The sequence below is a fragment of the Jatropha curcas genome, chromosome 9, assembly GCF_041381405.1.
Source record: "Jatropha curcas cultivar XTBG-Jc1 chromosome 9, XTBG_Jcur_1.0, whole genome shotgun sequence".
Classification (NCBI taxonomy): domain Eukaryota; kingdom Viridiplantae; phylum Streptophyta; class Magnoliopsida; order Malpighiales; family Euphorbiaceae; genus Jatropha; species Jatropha curcas.
The window spans coordinates 2381867-2402008 of record NC_143159.1 but is presented as its reverse complement, the minus strand read 5'-3'; the positions used below and the strand labels follow the sequence as shown (position 1 = coordinate 2402008).

At 34.5% G+C, this 20142-nt stretch overlaps 2 protein-coding genes across 2 annotated transcripts; both read left to right on the top strand.

Moving 5' to 3' along the window:
- Positions 1–198: 198 nt before the first annotated feature.
- On the top strand, positions 199–2019 carry LOC105633907 (strychnine-10-hydroxylase). The gene is made up of 2 exons (XM_020679125.3): positions 199–1182; positions 1275–2019. Exons 1-2 carry the CDS (start codon positions 241–243, stop codon positions 1893–1895), a joined length of 1563 nt encoding a protein of 520 aa, XP_020534784.2. The 5' UTR covers positions 199–240; the 3' UTR covers positions 1896–2019.
- A 2877-nt stretch (positions 2020–4896) lies between these two features.
- Positions 4897–11109, top strand: LOC105633714 (transcriptional adapter ADA2a). The gene is given in 15 exon segments (XM_037637204.2): positions 4897–5048; positions 5140–5249; positions 5944–5999; positions 6095–6276; positions 6645–6710; positions 6835–6960; positions 7155–7230; positions 7907–7967; positions 8053–8111; positions 8240–8341; positions 9181–9403; positions 9859–10069; positions 10246–10560; positions 10733–10900; positions 10902–11109. Coding segments are annotated over 14 exon segments (1725 nt in total). The 5' UTR covers positions 4897–5048; positions 5140–5196; the 3' UTR covers positions 10929–11109.
- Positions 11110–20142: the final 9033 nt, after the last annotated feature.

Below are 20142 nucleotides of genomic sequence, written 5' to 3'. Positions count from 1 at the left end.
AAAACTTGAAAAAAATCATTTATTTAATAATCGTTTAGTTTATGATTCAAGACTTTTCTATATCGAAGAAAGTGGACTATAACTTCTTTAATTAAAATTAATTCTTTATCCCTATTTTGTAGTATATCATAACCACGTAACTCCTCTATATATATATATATATATATATATGCCAATAGGGAAGAGCTTGTGCATTTTAGTATATCCTCCCTCCAAACCTAAGCACCAAGTGTTAATACTATGGAATTTCTATTTGTATATCTAAATGCCATGACAGCAGGACTTCTTGCCCCTTTATTCCTATTTGCATGCTACTACGTACGTAGGAGTTCAATATTTTGTTCCAAGAAAACTCGAGCACCCAAAGCCGGTGGTGCGTGGCCCATAATTGGTCACCTTCCGTTACTAGCAGGTTCCAAGCTTCTCCACATAACGTTTGGAAGCTTAGCTGATAGGTACGGTCCAATATTCACCATGCAGATTGGTATACACCAAGCCGTGGTTGTTAGTTCTGGTGAACTAGCTAAGGAATTGTTCACCACCAACGATATGGCTGTTTCTGAACGCCCTAATTTCACTGCATTTAAGTACCTGGGCTACGATGGTGTCATGTTCGCTTTTGCACCTTATGGAGATTATTGGCGCGAAATGCGTAAAATAATTTCCTTGAAACTACTCTCGAATCACCAGATTGAGCTACTCAAACATGTTAGGCTATCTGAAATAGAGACCTTATTAAAAGAGCTGTACAAATTATGGACAGAGAAAAAAAATGGGTCTGGTCATGTTTTAGTTGACTTGAATAAATGGTTTGGGGAGTTGGGTCTTAATGTGATATTAAGAATGGTTGTAGGGAAGAGATGCTCCGGTGGTGGTGAGGCGGAGCATTTTCGTAAGACGATGAGAGAATTCTTCCATTACTTGGGGATGTTTGTTTTGAGAGATGCAATCCCTTTTCTTGGTTGGCTTGATGCCGGTGGACATGAGAAAGGTATGAAAACAACTGCTAAGGAAATGAATTGTCTTGTTAGTGAATTGTTAGAGGAGCATCGAAGGAAGAGAGGCTCTGCAGGAAAGGTGGCTACAAAAGAGCAAGACTTTATGGATTCGATGCTTTCAGTACTCGAAGAAAAAGATTTTGCAGGTTATGATTCTGACATGATTATCAAATCTGCATGTCTGGTGAGTTTTGTTCATTAATATATATATATATTTTCCTTAATTACTGACATTGGTTAAACGATACACTAATTCAAATTTATTTCATGTCATAGAATTTAATTGCAGGGGGCAGCGATACCTCCACAGTCACCCTGACATGGACGATTTCACTATTGTTGAACAACAAGCAAGCGCTGGAGAAGGCACAGGAAGAATTGGATAGGCTAGTTGGGAGAGAAAGACAAGTGAATGAATTTGATATTAGTAAGCTAATCTACCTTCAAGCCATAATCAAAGAATCATTACGATTATATCCACCGGCCCCGCTGTCTGCACCTCGAGTGACAAGAGAAAACTGCACTATCGGTGGCTGCCATATAAAGAAAGGGACTCGGCTGATTATAAATGTTTGGAAGATCCATAGAGATCCAAAGAATTGGCCTGACCCATTGCAGTTTAAACCGGAGCGGTTTCTTACTAGTCACAAGGATATTGATGTTAGAGGTCAGAACTTTGAACTGATCCCATTTGGAAGTGGCAGAAGAGCTTGCCCTGGAACAGCTTTTGGCCTGCAAATGGTTCACATAGCATTGGCTAGATTTCTACAGGCTTTTCAGATTTCAAATCCTACAACTGAACCGATTGATATGACTGAAAGTCCTGGACTAACAAACCTTAAAGCCACCCCGCTTGAAGTTCTTCTGTCACCTCGCCTACCTCCCGGCCTTTATTAGTTCCTTTTTTTTTTTAAGTGTGTTCATGTTGTTTGTAGTTTTATTATATGCTTTGTTTACACTCGTGGTTTAATTGTTTTAAAAAACTTTCAGTTAATTTCTTGTCCATGTCATAATATTATAAATTGTTTTTATTACTAAAAAGTTGAGAGTATAATAATGTATTGATATAAAAAAATACAATGTTATTTGAATAAAAAATTTTCAAAAATACAATTGGCACTGACTAATTTTTTTATTTATTAATAATTTTAAATCTTTTAATTTTTCCATCAAAATGATCATTCGACATCTCATTAAAGCATCCTTCTTTCTCTCATGGTACAAACCCTAAACCTAAACATGCTTTCATATTATTTATACTAATTAATATTTAATTGTGATTTAAATTTTTGTATTTAATTTTATACTCAATTCTTTTTTAATACTTCAAAACTATTAATAGAGATATCTTTATATTAAATATAAAAGGTATTAATTTTTATATATAATATTTAATTAATTGTTGTTTAAATATTTTAACATTAAAATTTCAATTTTCTATTGACTCATGAACTACGGAAAATTTCTTTTTGGATGTGTTTTGTTTAAAAATTTATAAAATTTACATAATTTAGTTAACGAAAGTAAGGCAATTTATGGAAGTTAATGGGTTAAATTATGCTTTGGCCATTTAATTTTTATTTAACTACGTATACTTTAGAAGGATGATGTATTGATAAGAGTTTAAAAAAAGCACTTTTCATTTATGGAGAGTCGTTCAGTTAGCAACGCAAGCTAGGAAAAGTTATGATTAAATCCCCACTAAATGCATTTGCAGAGAGAGGTGAAGAGTCTTAACTATGACTAAATCTTTTTTTTTTTTTTCTCATTTAGCAGCTAAAACTTACATGTAATCCATTAAATAAAATTTAATAATAATAATAAATATTTTTAAGGACGTTTTTTATCGTTTTCAATACATTGTCCTACCTAATTGTACAACTAGTTTAGATATTAGTTTTCATCGCAAAAGATAAGAATTTAGGGACGTTTTACCAAATTCGTCACCAAAAGACTATGAGCGACGTCGCTATATTCATAGGATGTTTTATTCGTGCCAAATAATCTTTTATGACGTTTTTTAATATTTAGAGACGCTTTCAAATAGTCACAAAAAACTATATTTAGTGTAGTGTTGAGATTTATTAGTAAATTACTATTCGATCCCTTATTTAGCTGCAAAATTATAATTTTTAAACAAAAGAATTAAATATTTAACGAATCAAATATAATAATTTCAATATAATTAATATTTCTAAACAACAGAGAAAAAAAGTAGTAAAATTAAAATTTAGAGACTTTACAGTAATTTATCCAATTAATAACAATGCTTTGACAATAATAACATCCATTCATTTTTAATTTAAAATAAAATTAGTCAACATCATAGAAAACTTAAAAATAAATCTTAAAATGATAATAACATATCATCCATAGATAAACTAATAAAATCTAAAAAAAAAAAATCATTTCAACAACTGCCTGCATTATAATAATACTAGGCGGCAACCCACACGTTGCACGAGTTGCTTTATTATTATTTTTTTTAAAAGGATTATTTTATTAGATATAGATTTATAATTTATAAATTGCATTTATTAATAAATTAACAAAAACATTATTGAACAGTTTGAGAAATTTAGCCAATTCCGTAAGATCATGTTTATACACCAATAAAATTAAATAATTTAACATCACTACAATCAAAGAAAATAATATTATAAATGCGAAAGTTTATATTAATATCAATCTAGTATATACAAAATATTTCTTTTCTGCTTGAAGCTATACTGAAAACTAGAAAGAGTTCACACTAACATAAATTAATAAAGGAAAATTGATGCTCAAATAATGGTACATATTGAGATTTTAAAAAGAGAAGAATCGCATATTCAAAATTATGTACAACAATTAATTTTAAGTATATAACTCTAATTATACACAATTTTGATTGGATACCATTGCTGGATATGAATGATGACGAAAGCAAAAAGCTCTTTTTGAAAATGCATAATTCCAAGAGATATTGAATCTGATGAGGAGCATGACGATTGACGCCCTAACTGCCCTATACAAAAGAAAGAAAAAAATTCAACATACAACAAACTAACAAAAGAAAACAAAGTATTAACCATATAGGTGTACAATTAAAAACAATCTAACTATATATTATATGCAAAAACAATTATCTTTTTCATTTAAGCCAATAACTATGATTATATACAGATATAGGTACAAAAATAGAAATTTTCAAAAGCCAAATTGTCTCTAAAAAGTTTTAAATTTTGAAGGAAATGAAAACCAAATACCAAATAAAATAGAATAGTTTTTAGATTAGATTAGATTTCGAAGTATATTGGTATTACGTAAATATTAATTTTAAAATTTTAAAAAATAATCATCAAATTAAAACATAGAAAAATAAAAAAAATCTAAAATTCCAATTAAAAATTTTCAAGAGTCAAATTATTTTTAAAAAAATTTTAAATTTTAGAAAATAAAAATCAAATACCAAATAAAATAGAATAGTTGTTAAATTAGATTAGATTTCAAAATATATTATTATTATATAAATATTAAATTTAAAATTAAAAAATATAACCAACCAATCAAAACATAGAAAAATAAAGAAAAAATCTAAAAATTAAAAAAAAAGATAAAATAAAATTCTCAAGGATTAGAGTATCAGCTTACATCTTTTTACTTCAGGATTATATATATACATATAGATTGTATAAATTAAAAATTCATCATATCAACCCCATACTAATTCCATAGTTTGCCTTTTTCTTTCGTCAAGTGCACCTTTCCACATCTAAATTCCCAAATTCTAAGATCCATCAAATAAACTCTGCCCCTTCCACCCCTAAGTTCAATGTGCATAATGAAATAAATAAAATTGATTGAAGGGATAAAACTGAAAAATGAAAAATAATTATTCCAATTTTCCAACGGATAAAATTAAAAAGTAAAACAACGGGCATTTTGAAGGACGGGAATGTTTTTCTTTAACCGTTTGATAGATGTACGTTAACGTGGCATATATCAACCGCCTCACCTGGACGTAGACGTTTCTACGTCGGAAAAGCGAACTCGGATCTCTTAGCCCGAGTAAGCTCCGATGTCTGATTCGAGCAAATATTTGCTTTTGATTCTTCTATGGAGCGGTTTTTGATAGTTATTTGCATCTGCTCTCGCATAGATTCTAATACTGTTTAGAAGATTTGTTCTTTGATCCTCTCTCCGAAATCAGTCGACCATGGGCCGTTCGCGTGCAGTGTCTCGTTCTATTGATGACGACGCCAATCATAGGTCAGTGCGGTAAATAATTTCTTCTTCCTTCACTCTGTTAAAATTGCAGCAGAGATATTTAAATTTTACCGGGCACTGATTGTTTGGTTGAAAGTCATAGAAAATGTGCACTTCCCAAAATTTTCAATCCCTAGATTTGTTTTAGCTACTCTTTATTAACAATGTTTAATTACAGCTTGCTGGGAAATTCTAATTAGTGCTAGCTTCGAAATTAGAATCCTGTAATTATTTAGAATTAGAGAGTTGTTTTGGTTCCATGTTCTTTTCTTTACGTAAAAAAAAAGAGAATCTATTGTGTCTTATTGAGATTAGATTGCAAAGGCTTTGACTTTATTGCTTGTGTTAATTCGACTTTTAGAGCCAAGGCGAGTAGAATTTGCTCTCGTTCCGAAAACTCATTCCGCAAGTTTAAAAGGGAAAAATGACCGTTGATATAAAACGCTTTAATTTAAGGTCAAGTTCAGATTTAAGATAGATTTGAATCAATGAGAACGAAAATATTTGTAGCTGTGTGGCAGGCAACAATCATTTGAAATTTCTAATTCCTACTTGGTTTTGCCCTATTGTATAGCCTTTTTGTACCTGTTTTGAAGTTTTAGTGTGGGATCATAGTACTAGATTTGCCTTCTAGCTTTTGGTGTTTTATCTTCGTTTCTGCCTTATTTCATAACTCTTTTCCCCTCTCTATAAGTAGATCAAAGAGAAAAAAGACAGCTTCTAATGCAGAGAGTGGACAGACTGCATCTACAGGTATATTTTTTTTAACCTGTGAAACCCCTCACATGGGTGTATAAGAACATGCATGCTTATACCTATATTCATAACTCTTGTCTCATGCACTGCAGTATCCCAAGAGACAAGTGAAGGGAAAGCAGCACTATACCACTGTAATTATTGCAAAAAAGATATCTCTGGAATGATTCACATTAAGTGTGCAGTGTGCCCAGATTTTGACCTTTGTCTAGAGTGCTTTTCTGTTGGAGCTGAGGTTACTCCTCATAAAAGCAGTCATCCATACAGGGTTATGGTAAGATGCCTTTTAAAGGGTATATATGTTCTTTTGTCTTAAATCATGTGTTCTATATGCTCCTATTGATGCTCAGACAAGTAGTGTTAGACCAGAATAGCACTAAAAGATATGTAAAGCCACATTTGGAAGAAGACATTTGTGGCCTGTGTTCAACAAAATTCACTGTATTGCATGCTAGCTTCTGTGCCTTTAGGATGCAGTTTAAACTTTATCCAAATTTGTATACTTTTTTTCATTTTGTTCCATCTATTATCATTTTCATTCCTAATTCCTCTGTACTTTGCTACGGTGTAAATGAAATTGGAATTAGGCAATAAACGGCAATCTTCCCAAACTAGTACATGTTTTCATTATCTCTTTCACAGGACAATTTGTCTTTTCCTCTCATTTGTCCAGACTGGAATGCAGATGAAGAGATATTACTTCTTGAGGTATTTCTTTTACAGATTGATTTCATATTTCCTTTAGATTGCTAAGGATTAATTTCCCTTGCAAGTGCTGCTTAGTCTTGTGAATATGCAAATGATGGTTAGCTAACAAATATCCTACTTTTAGGGCATCGAAATGTATGGATTTGGAAACTGGACTGAAGTAGCAGAACACGTTGGAACCAAGAACCGGTCACAATGTATTGATCACTATAATGCTGTGTATATGAATTCCCCATGCTTTCCTCTCCCAGTAAGATTAATATCATAGTATATCAATAGCGTTGTGTATCTCGTATTCACTCTGATATTTACATGTACTAGTTTTTGTAGCATGTGCAACGGACATGAGTTTTTTTGTTTACCCCGCAAATGTCTATTTCTTATAATAATATTTGCTACAGTTATGTTTAATATATGTTTCCATATCTGATTATATTTGCCTAGGACATGTCTCAAGTTATGGGAAAGAGTAGAGAGGAGCTCCTTGCAATGGCCAAGGGCTATGGTGTTATCAAGAAAGGTAAGTTTTCTATTGATTTTATGTTATTTGGAAACTTATAGGCTGGAAGTGAGATTTTGTTTTCAGTTAATGTGGAAATTGTATAACCATTGTTTTAACGAATTTGGCTTGTTTGGGGTTATCATGTAGAAATTAGATTACCATTGTGGTTCTAACAAACAATCTTTAAAGTAAATTAATAGGCTGATATGAGTTTGCATGATTTATATTTTATAGGAGCTATTTCCTTTTGGCAAATTCAATTGAAGGGGACAGCCAGTTATATGTTTCTTGTCAATTTTGTGTTATATTTTATAGTCTATTTTGCATGTTTTGAATTGATTATCATTTTTTAATCTTAAGTTTTTCAGTTCACCCTTTTTGCTCATGGAGAATCCTTTTTGTGTTTTTTCAATTGTTTGTTTGGTATTGCTACTAAAGAGACACCCTCTTGAATGTTTTGGTTAAAAGCAACTAAATGTTGTTTTAAGCTGCATTGGAGTTTTTTTAGCCTCAAAAAATTTCAAAAGCAGTTTCTAACTAATTTTCACCAAAAAAATGAACCAGTGTTTAATACAATAGTGAATGGGTTTTGGGGTCTATTTGTTGGTGTCCCTGTCTGCCCTTCTTTTCTTGGCTTAAATATTTTGGTTTTTATGTGAAATAAGATTTACTGGATTGATTTGCATGTTATCAGAGTTTCCTGCACTTGGGGAGCTTACATTGAAAGAGGAGTCCCCCTTATCTGCAAGAGTCAAGTATTGCCATATTCTCCACTATGTTATTTACTTTAATATTCACTCTAATCCTGTTTTGCTAATTCCAACAAATGTGCTTGGTCAGAAGTGAAGCTCAAAAAAAAAAAGATGTAGCTTGCCAATCCTCACCTAGCTTAAAATCAGGTAAGAGTGTTAGTTGTTCCAACACATGACATACATCTATTTTTGTTGGCTCTCTCTTGAAGGTTAACTTTTATGGATGAATGCGTAAGCAACTGAATGATTTAATGTGCTTACCCTTTTGACATCAGAATTTGGAGCTTCTATGAGTTCAAACAGCGCGAACACTTTCACAGGTGCCATAAAGAAAGCCTCCAATATCACCCAGATGAAGGATGGAATTAAAGTGGAAGGTATATTTAAAACAGTTTTTTGCATGTAGTTATTTGCTGTTTGAGAACTATATTCTTCAAGTTTTTGGCAAGTGGTTGATTCCCTTTTGTTTGGACTAGCACATCATTGTATATATAAATCACCTTTCGTCATTGATACCATCTCTCAAATAGTGTATCTAACTAGAGCTGGCTGAAGTCTATTTGATGCACAAGGTTATTGATGTGATATGGTGTTGATGTTTTAGAACTTGGAAACTCATGTTTTTAAGGCTCCATTGTTTTTGGAAAATATTTCAGATTTGCCAATGTTTTGGGTGTTCAGAAAATCAGTCAACGGAAAATATTTTTTTGGTCAAAGGAATATAAGCTATTTTTAAGGAAAATGATTTCCCTTTTTCAAAAGAGGCAAACATTTTTTAGATATTGATAAACTTACTATTATCTTATATATATATATATATATATATATATATATATATATATATTTATTAATTCATTAATCACAAGTAGCCATCATCACTAGTAACCGGCCACCAACAGCTATCACAAACGGTCACAAGCCACCATTGGCCACCACTGGCCACCACTACAGATCACCAGCAACTATCACAATTATCATTTTTTTACGTATTTTTTTCCTTGGAAATACTTTTACTGGTAAGTTATTTTCCGGAAACAAATGAAGCCTAAATGTAAGATTATTTTTGGACCATAAAGTTAGTTATATTTTTTAAACCTTGCTTACTTTTAAAAGGTCAATTAATATTGTCTTATTGAGTTTTATTAATGAATTGATTTTTCATTTATATACTATATTATTGGATAACTGCTTAACAATTGTTCAAAATCATTTGCAGACTTGCAGGCAGACAGGAGCATTGGAGAGAAAAAACTTAGGGCGCCAGGAGAGGAAGGGCCATCCATGACAGAGTTAAGTGGGTACAACTTCAAGAGGCAGGAATTTGAGATTGAATATGACAATGATGCAGAGCAGTTATTAGCGGATATGGAATTCAAGGACACTGACACCGATGCTGAACGTGAACTGAAACTGCGAGTTCTGCATATCTACTCAAAAAGGTAACCAAGGAGTTGCTTAAAACTATAAATAAGAAACTATATGGGCAAGGCTGATGAACAGTCTGCCTTCTCTTCAACTGACGATGGAATAAATTAGGAAAATATATATAGGCATTAAATCCTGAAGAATTGTATATATTCTAACCGGACAACCGCCATTAAATGGTGGTTCTGTGTAACTAGCGGATCGCTCTTGGTCTTGGTAGTCTTTCAAGAGCAATCTGCTAACTAACCAACCATTGAGTTCTGTGAATTTGTTGACCCAGATATTTGCAGCACTAAGCTTCGGCAGTTACTGCTCAAAGCTTTTGAGAAACTAGGTGCCAGACTAGAAATCAATTTCATGAACCTGTAACTTCAAATTTAATCACAGATATTCATGTTTGGAATTCATTTCATAGATATTTTTCAATCGTGTAATATCTTGTCCAAATGCACTGGGGATGTGATGACAGGCTTGATGAGAGGAAACGAAGGAAGGATTTCATACTGGAAAGAAATTTACTTTACCCAGATCCATTTGAAAATAACCTTGCCCCTGAGGAGAGGGAAATATATCAGCGTTACAAGGTCTTCATGAGGTTCCACTCAAAAGAAGAACATGAAGAATTGATGAAGAGTGTTATTGAGGAACATCGAATTGTCAAAAGAATACAGGATCTTCAGGTATGCACACTCTATCAAACTTGATCTCTGTAACCTTGAGCTTTTCTGTTGTGGGAGTTGAACATTTATATTTCCTCCACATCTGCAAGAAGATATTGTGGTTTATGCCTTTTTTTGGTACCCTTGCCAAATGGTTTATGATCTCTCTGTTACACTTGGCAAAAATAATTACGCAGGAAGCTCGAGCGGCTGGCTGTCGAACAGCTGCTGAGGTGAACAGATTTATTGAGCAGAAACAAAAGAAGGAAGCTGATCATAGCATCCATAGAGTGAAGGAAAGTACAGTGGCTGGTCCAAGTGGTAAAGTGCTGCAGAGGCCTACTAACCTTAAAGGGGAAGTTGATGGCAGTCCCCGTGGAGTCGTTAAGGGGTCCCCTGGTTTGCATGCTGGTGACAAGGACTCATTTTCAACTATTGCAAAACAAATCTCAAGCTCTTTAGATGATTGGGATATCTCTGGATTCCTAGGGGCTGATTTGCTCTCTGAATCTGTAAGAATTATTCGCTGTTTCACTTTACTGATACAATTATGGACAAGTTGTAGAAGCAACCTGCTAAACTAGTGGATCCTTTCTTTATACATGTGCAAGTGTGTGTGCTCAAAACTCTGTGTTCCAAGCTTGACATTTTTTGACTTATCAAACATGGTGTTCTGGCACACAGGAGAAACGTCTTTGTGGTGAGATGAGAATATTACCTTCGCATTATCTAAACATGCTTCAGACTATGTCGGTGGAGATTATGAAGGGCACTATTACAAAGAAATCTGATGCATATGGCCTGTTCAAGATGGCACCGAACAAAGTAGATCAAGTTTATGATATGCTGGTGAAAAAGGGGATTGCCTAAGCATGACTAGGTATCATATCTCTATTATTGCCTGTTGTTTACCAAATTGTGCAAAATTTTTTCGGTGAAAAAAGAATAGGGCTTTCATGCATATTGTACAGTAAATTTCAAGTGGGCTTCCAATGTGTATATGAGGAAATATGAAATCAATAATATCTTAGGGTGTAAGATTGTCTGATACATGGCAAAAATGGTCTAATATTTGCTGATGAGATATAATTCTGGAACATGAACTTGGGAATGTATTGAATTGTATTTGATTCTAGAGAAGCGAACACTCCAATTGGTTATAAGCTACAGATTATAGGGAGTGCTTTTGTTAAAGTCACAAGTCAGTACCCAATAAATCAGGGACATCAACTAGCGGCAAATTTTAGTTATGATTTCAGTTCAACTTTTATTTTTAAAAATTATATTTGAAAATTTTGTTCAGGTGACTATAAAGAATATGAATTATATCCTATCAAAAGTAACACTAAATTTTTGAGATATAAATCACTAATCAGAGAATGTGGGACTAAACCAAACATTTGACTTGGTCATTAAATGAGCCAATGGATAGAGGATTTGGTTCCATAGATGTGACTTTATTTTTCTACAAGCACTCATCTCTGCATCTTAAGAAGGAAAGGTACAAACAAGCTCTGAATATTATAGAGTCATGACGCATGTCATACGCAACTTCCGAGTTCCACCTATAAACCATGAAGTTGCTCATACAAATTCCAAATTAGTTAGCATGTGTTCATTTTGATTTTGAAAGCCACATTTTGATTTTGATAGCCAAATGTGACTTTTTGAATCTTAAATGGGTCCCCTTTTGGTTTTTGACCAAAAACATCCACTTTTCAGACTTAGTATCCACAGAAATCCTTTCTCTATTATCAGCAAGTTGTATGATCATCATACTTGCATCATTACACTAACATACTTTTTCTCTGTGATATCAAGAAAGGCAAGCGATAAGAAGAGACTACCACCAGAAGCTGCCAGTAGATGACCAGTTATTTGTCACCTCCATCTGCTGGTGGGGGGTTGGGGGTCAAGGTCACTCACGGGACTGGGAAACATGGCTGATAAGACTGGACAATTATTTACGGTCAAAGTTGGTGTGGATTGAATTCTGATCATAATTGGTGGGAAAATGCTGAAGGAATGCCTTGCTACCAGTGGCAGCTTTTTGCCAATTTTCCTGAAGCTCTTTCTTCAGAAAATCTGCCAGCTCATATGGAGAGTGTTGGCGCCAAATTCCCGGATGACCACTGTGGAGCTTCTTTTGAATAATTTTCTTGGAATGCTCTGACATGAGAAAGGCCAAGTTACAAGCAGCCTCTGAAGAGTCATACAGAGATATCAAAAGAGGGAAAGTAATTCTAGTAACTTTGAATGTATTATTTAGGATTGTTGTAGGGAACTGATTGGTGGAGTATATGAATAGTTATGAGAGTACTGGAGAATGGTGAGGTGCTGTGAGCGAAGTTCTCAAATTATCTGGGAAATTTGTTGTCTCAGATGCGCGACAGTTTTTAAGATGACTGGATATTGGTGAGTTGAAAAAGCAATGAATAAGGCTGCAAAAGCACTAGACATTGCAAGGGGAGGAGCGGTTGCAAGAACACCAGAAGAAGAAAGCTCCCACCAGAGCCAATGCAGACGAAGAAGATGTCATGGATGTGCTGTGGTATATTCTTTGATGATGATACTATCAACAAAACCAACTTGTCTGGTATTCCAAGTTGGCTAATGATAGAGTTGAATCAAATAACATATTTTCCATGGCTTAGTTCCAATGAAATTATAGTTGAAGTTCAGGCAGGTTCTGATTTTAGAAGCGTCAGATACAAATAACCATTTTTATATCTACCTATAACTTTTTTCCCGAGGAAAAAATTTATAGATTTTATTTTTATTTTCATATCTTCATTCACTGAAAAAAAATTGTCCAAAAAGATTTAAAAAAAAGTACTAAAAATATAAAATTCAATCCGGTCTAGTCTCTTAATAATTGCTACAACTAAAACAGTTTGAAATTGAATTTATCCACCCTCCCTGCGCAGGTTTTGAACTAGGGAAGCCCACCATTCATGCACGGGCGACTTCAGTACATTGGTACAAGGAAAAATAATAATGTACATGTGAGAAAAAGGTTAAAGGTCCTTATCATTAAGTATGTACATGTGCATGCGCAATTATGTTTTATGTAGTTTCCCTCATTTCTTACCTAAATTATCTTCAATATTTTGTACTTTGGTTGAAAAACAAATTATAAAGGACAAATATTCTAACCTAAGATAGCAGCTTCAATGCTTTCTTTTCATCCTTCAAATTTTTTTCTTTATTTTTCTGATTTTCTGTTGAATTAATATACAGTTCATGGAAGCTTTTCTTGTCTTTGAGACACAAATTAATATATATAGGAATTTCAGAACTTAAATTTCTGAAGAAATAGATAGAATTCCTCTTTGGAAAATTGAACTTGGAACAAAACTGTCATAACCAAAAAGAAAATACAAACCTATTTGATTATCTAAAGACTTATTGTTGCTTACAACAAACATAAAAACTTTGAACCCATAATTTAAGTGGAGCAACGTCTTGCATTACTAGACTCCAAAAGGAAAAAAAAAAAAAAAAAAAAATCTAAATTACATTTTAAAAAAAAAATTCTACAAAACATACATAGCGTATTACAATACCTATCTAAAGAAAAATAAATTAAGCACTTTACATAAAATGCAGATAAAATAACTCTACATAAAATGTAGACATGCCAACTCCACACGTGACCAAATATAACAAATTTTAGATGAAAAACAAGAAACAATAAAATAAAAGTACAAGCACTGAATCTAAGAGTAAAATGCTGTAAATAAAGAAAACAAGACTTAGACCCCTAAATTTAGAGTTTATTTAGAAAAAAAAAAATCTGAAACTGAAAGAAAAAAGAGAAAATAAAGAGAAAGACGACGAAAAAGAGAAATCAATTTAGAAAATTAAAAAAAAGGATCCAATTCATTTGCCATTTAAAAAAATTATACACAACCAATAGTGATTTGCCATTTAAAAAAATTATTACTATTTCATTTTTTCTTAGTGAAAAAACATCAATATTTTTGTTTATTTAGGGGTTAAAGACCAAAATGATGCCTTTTTCGAGACTATTAAATTCATTTTTCAAACTATTTGCAATCATAATACAAATTTAATATAATATAAGAAATTTAGTGATATATATTGAATTCGTCAATAAGATAAATGAAAAGAGAGAGGAGATATGTACTTGAGTATCACAAAAGAATGTAACATTACTCGCACACAACGGCAGGCCCCAAATCTAAAGATTTTTCTAACATTTTCCTATAAAATATTATTCAAAGTTTTCAATTTTATCTATAAAATATTCAAACTATATGTCTGGCTACTTGATAAGCAAGTAAGTAGCATCTGCTGGTCCAAGTGAGGCGGCAGGACTTGTACGTGGAAGAAGAGAAAGTTCTTGTTGCAAGCCACGTTTGTAACTATGATGTGGCCACAAGCCAGAATAATTCATGACACCGATAGTACTTTAGGCGGTGATTCGCTTTTTGTCCCGAGGAGTTAATGTAGTTTCTTTACATTATTTCCTCTGAAACTTGTTTCACAGATTTAATTTAATCTATTATTAATTCCACATACAAATTTGTATTCTTCTTGTAAAATAGTTTCAAAAAAATTATTGTCATTGTAATTTTGTAAATGATTTTGGAAAAAAACAATTTTCTTATCTTTAATTCTACACAAGTGCATGCAAGTCTGCCCCATAATCAATTTCCATATGAAAGTTATTTATCTTTTTAGTTTCTAACTATCCGGTATTTGAAATCCATTGGTCTGATTAAATCGAGCCAGACATGTCTATAGAGGGAGTAAAGTGTTCCCTTCTGATTGTTTAAAGAGACTCCATATCCAAAATTCGAACTTGATGTTAGGATACCGGCAATAAAATTACGAGAATAATAACACAGCGGAAAAATTAAAATAGGACACACAAAGATTTACGTGGTTCACCCTCAACTGTTTAGGGCTACGTCCACGGGACCAACTCCGAATAATTCTTCTACTATTACAAAATAATAGGCTTACACGAGAGTAATACAAAATAGTGGCACTCACAAGTGTTTCCCAAAAAAAAAAAAGCACCCTAATAATCTTCACTATTTTCTAAACCCGTAGTTTTAAGAACCCTTTCTTAAAACTATAAACTCTCAAATCTTTTCTTCACAGATAAAATTGATCTGTGGCTCACACTGAAACGAGGCAACTCTTCTCCTATTTATAGGAGAGGTTAGCGAATATGCAGCGTAATCATCGCCTAAGAATGAGCTGCTTTCACCAACCTTTGAATAACGCAATCACCGCCTAATTAAGAATTAGCTGCTTTCACCAACCTTTGAATTTCCTTTTTCTTCTTCCGCGGTATGGTTTTGACTGGCAAGAAAAACGTGTGTTTTATTATTATTATTATTATTATTTTTTTCTTTTCAAATGTGAGTGGGTCCCACTTGAGTGGGCACACCACCACCAACAAATCTCCCCCTGCACGCTCAAGTGGGGACGTCAGCCATATTCTCCATCATCCCTAAAGCTAATCGACAATATTCAAACTTGTCTTTTGGAAGAATCTTCGTTAACATATCTGATCCATTTTCATCTGTATGGATCTTCTCAAGCTGTAACTGCTTCATCTCCAGTACATCCCTGATCCAATGATATCTAACATCAATGTGCTTTGATCTTGAATGAAAGGAGGAATTCTTTCCAAGATGAATTGCACTTTGACTATCGCAGAATATCAAATATCGTTCTTGATGAATTCCGAGTTCATTCAAGAACTTCTTCATCCACAGCAACTCTTTGCATGCTTCTGTTAGTGCTATGAATTCTGCTTCAGTTGTTGATAAAGCAACACACTTCTGCAATCTTGACTGCCATGACACAGCTCCCCCTGCAAATGTGATTAGATACCCTGATGTGGACTTTCTCGAGTCAACATCCCCAGCCATATCTGCATCGGTATAACCGACTAATACTGGCTTCTCATCTCCAAAGCATAAACATACTTTGGTCGTACCTCGAAGATACCTGAAAATCCATTTCACTGCAGCCCAATGTTCCTTTCCCGGATTTGAAAGAAACCGACTCACTACTCCGACTGAGTAAGCAATATCTGGCCGTGTACAGACCATGGCATACATCAAGCTTCCAACTGCTGAAGCATATGGGATCTTTTCCATCTCTTCCTTCTCTCCATCGGTAGAAGGGCACTGTTTTGAGCTTAATTTAAAGTGATTAGCAAGAGGACAACTAACCGCTTTAGCATTCTCCATTTTGAACCTTTGAAGTACCTTCTCAATATACTTCTCTTGTGACAACCATAATTTCTTGGTCCTTCGATTTCTCATAATCTTCATACCAAGAATTTGCTTTGCTGGTCCCAAGTCTTTCATAGCAAAAGACTTACTTAGCTGTTTCTTCAAGCTATTAATTCTGACAGAATTCTGACCAATAATCAACATATCATCTACATAGAGCAAAAGAATAATGTAGTCATCATCAGAGAATTTCTTTACGAAGACACAGTGATCTGAAGTAGTCTTTTTGTAGCCTTGCTCCCCCATAACAGACTCAAACTTCTTGTACCACTGTCTTGGTGCCTGTTTTAAACCATACAAGCTTTTCTTCAACTTACAAACATAATTCTCTTTTTCTTTTTTGATGAAACCCTCTGGCTGCTCCATGTATATTTCTTCTTCCAAGTCACCATGTAGAAAGGCAGTCTTCACATCCATTTGCTCGATTTCCAGATCAAAACTGGCGGCCATTCCGAGCACTGTCCGAATGGATGTCATTTTCACAACTGGTGAAAAGATCTCATCAAAATCAATACCCTTTCTTTGATTGAATCCTTTCACAACCAGTCTAGCTTTATATCGTGGTTGGGAGCTGTGTTCTTCCTGCTTGATCCTGAACACCCACTTGTTCTTCAAAGCTTTCTTGCCTTTGGGCAACTTTACCAGCTCAAATGTTTTATTCTCATGCAAGGATTTCATTTCATCTTGCATGGCTTCAATCCAGTTCCTTTTGTGTTCACTTTCCATTGCTTCTTTAAAGCATTCAGGTTCTCCCCCGTCAGTCATCAATACATATTCATTTGCTGAATATCTAGTAGATGGTTGTCTGACTCTACTAGACCTTCTTAATGTTTGAGAACCTTCCGGTGCTGGTGGCTGAACATGAACACCATCAAAATCTTCTTCTGGTTCATTTTGATAAGGAACTTCTGGATTTTCTAACTCTGGCTCTTGTTCTTGTGGAACATTATCTTCATCTCCAACTTGTCTTTGTTCTGTTGTTGGAGGAACTATTTGCACATATGTTGAATCATCTTCAGATCTATTGGCAGCTTCCTTCTGGGTCTTTTCAACATCTTCAATAGTCTGATTTTCAACAAATACAGCATCTCTACTTCTTATCATCTTTTTCTGGACTGGATCATAAAATCTATAGCCAAATTGATCTTGGCCATAGCCGATGAATACACATTGTCGAGTCTTGACATCAAGCTTAGACCTCTCATCCTTAGGAATATGCACAAATGCTTTGCAACCAAACACCCGCAAATGATCATAGGAAACATCCTTTCCTTACCATACTCTTTCTGGAGTATCATACTGAAGAGGAACACAAGGTGAACGATTTATAAGATGAACTGCTGTAAGAAGAGCTTCACCCCAAAATCTTTTAGACAACGTTGCATGTGAGAGTAAACATCTGACTCTCTCCATCAAAGTTCTGTTCATCCTCTCAGCCAAACCATTCAATTGCGGCGTCTTGGGAGGTGTTGTTTGATGTCGAATACCATGCTCTTTGCAGAAAGCATCAAATGGCCCAGTGTATTCTCCACCATTATCTGTTCTGATGCACTTCAGCTTCTTGCCTGTCTGTCGCTCAACCAAGTTTAGAAATTGTTTAAAAACATCTAAAACTTGATCTTTAGACTTCAAAGTGTACACCCAGGTCTTCCTAGAATGGTCATCGATAAATGTTACGAAGTATTGATTTCCACCATATGACATCGTCAATGGTCCACATAGATCTGAATGTACCAGATCTAACACATTCTTCATTCTGGAAGGCTGAGAAATCTTAAAAGCTACTCTATTCTGCTTTCCTGCCATACAATCAGAACATTTCTCTATATGGACTCTATCCAAACCAGATAGCATGTTGTTTTTAACCAGAGTTGTCATTCCTTTCTCACTCATGTGGCCTAACCGTTTATGCCACAATTCAACTGTACTGTCATCCTCTGTTACATTAAAAGCATCTCGGGAGAGCTTCGCATGCATCACGTACAGCTTTGGATCTTTCTTTCCATTTGCTATCACCATGGAACCTTTTGTGAGCTTCCACTGCCCATTTCTGAAGGTGCTACAGAAATTTTCATCATCAAGTCTGCCAACCGAGATTAAATTAGAATGCATTCTGGTACATGCACGACATCTTTTAAAATTAATCTCGAACCATTTTCTGTCTCCAGGCAGATGTCTCCCTTACCGACGACTTTCAACAGTTTGCCGTCTGCTATCTTGACCACACCCAGATTGTCTAGTGTGTAAGATGAAAAATTTTCTCTCCGAGATGTTGCATGAAGTGTAGCCCCACTATCAATTACCCAACTGGTCTCCTGGGTTGCAAGATTGATAGTGTCTTCAATGAACAATTGGAACTCAGCAATGACATTTGCTTCATCATCACTGCTTTCTTCTTTCTTTGCTTTGCCTTTGATCTTCTCCTGATCACTTTTGAACTTCCGGCAATATCTTTTAATGTGCCCCTTCTTCCCACAATGATGGCACATAATATTGGCAAATTTGTTTGATCTACCTCTGCTCTTATCTCTTGTATTTGAACTTCTAGATTGGCTCCTCCCTCTGGGCTGGTTATTTCTTTTAGCATCTGTCAAAAGAATGTCTGACTGAGATGAAGAAGAATTTTGTGCTTTACGTCTCATTTCTTCATTCAGAACAGCATTTTTAACAAATTCCCAGCTAACTCCACTCTGTGATGTAGAGTTTGTTATTGATATCTTCAGAGTCTCCCAAGACTCTGGTAAGGAGGCAAGCACCATAAGGCCGAGGATTTTATCATCAAATTTTATGCCCATATTTGACAGCTGGTGAATAGTCGCCTGCATTTCACTCAAGTGATCTGCTACAGAAGTACCTTCTTGGTATTTAAAATTCATCAGCTTCGTCAAATAAAACAATTGGTTGTTGCCGGATTTTGAGGCATATAACTCTTCAAGTTTGTCCCATAATGTTCTAGCATGAGTCTCGTTGCAAATGTGGTTGTACACATTATCATCGACAAATTGTCGAATATAACCACAAACTTGCTCGTGCTCGAAAGCCCATTCTTCATCAGTCTTGTCTTCCGGTTTGCTTGAACCAAACACGGGCAGATGCATTTTGGTTACCATAAGGAGATCTCTCATTTTATTTCTCCATATATGGTAATTTGCGCCATTTAGATTGATCATTTTGCTCGTCCTAGCCTCCATAATTTTTGAGTGAATAGTATCCGTATATGCAAACAGTACCAGTATACGGGAATAGTAACTGTACACGTGAATAGTACTATACGTGAATAGTACCTGTATGCGTGAATAGTATCTGTATGCGTGAATAGTACTATACGTAAATAGTGCTGGGCTTAACAGTGCTCAGCAGCAACAGTAACGCCAATAGTAACTATTCACCATCAACCACGAGTTACTATTTTACTATTCACCACTAGGTTGATTTTGCAACGTCTTTTCGAGCGGACTGCACCAACGGACTCGTCGTAATTTTCTCGTCTTCATGGTATATTTATTTTCAAAATATATCCACAGATTCGGTACCGTTATCTGACCGGCTGAACCAGGCTCTGATACCACTTGTTAGGATACCGGCAATAAAATTACGAGAATAATAACACAGCGGAAAAATTAAAATGGGACACACAAAGATTTACGTGGTTCACCCTCAACTGTTTAGGGCTACGTCTACGGGACCAACTTCGAATAATTCTTCTACTATTACAAAATAATAGGCTTACACGAGAGTAATACAAAATAGTGGCACTCACAAGTGTTTCTCAAAAAAAAAACGCACCCTAATAATCTTCATTATTTCCTAAAC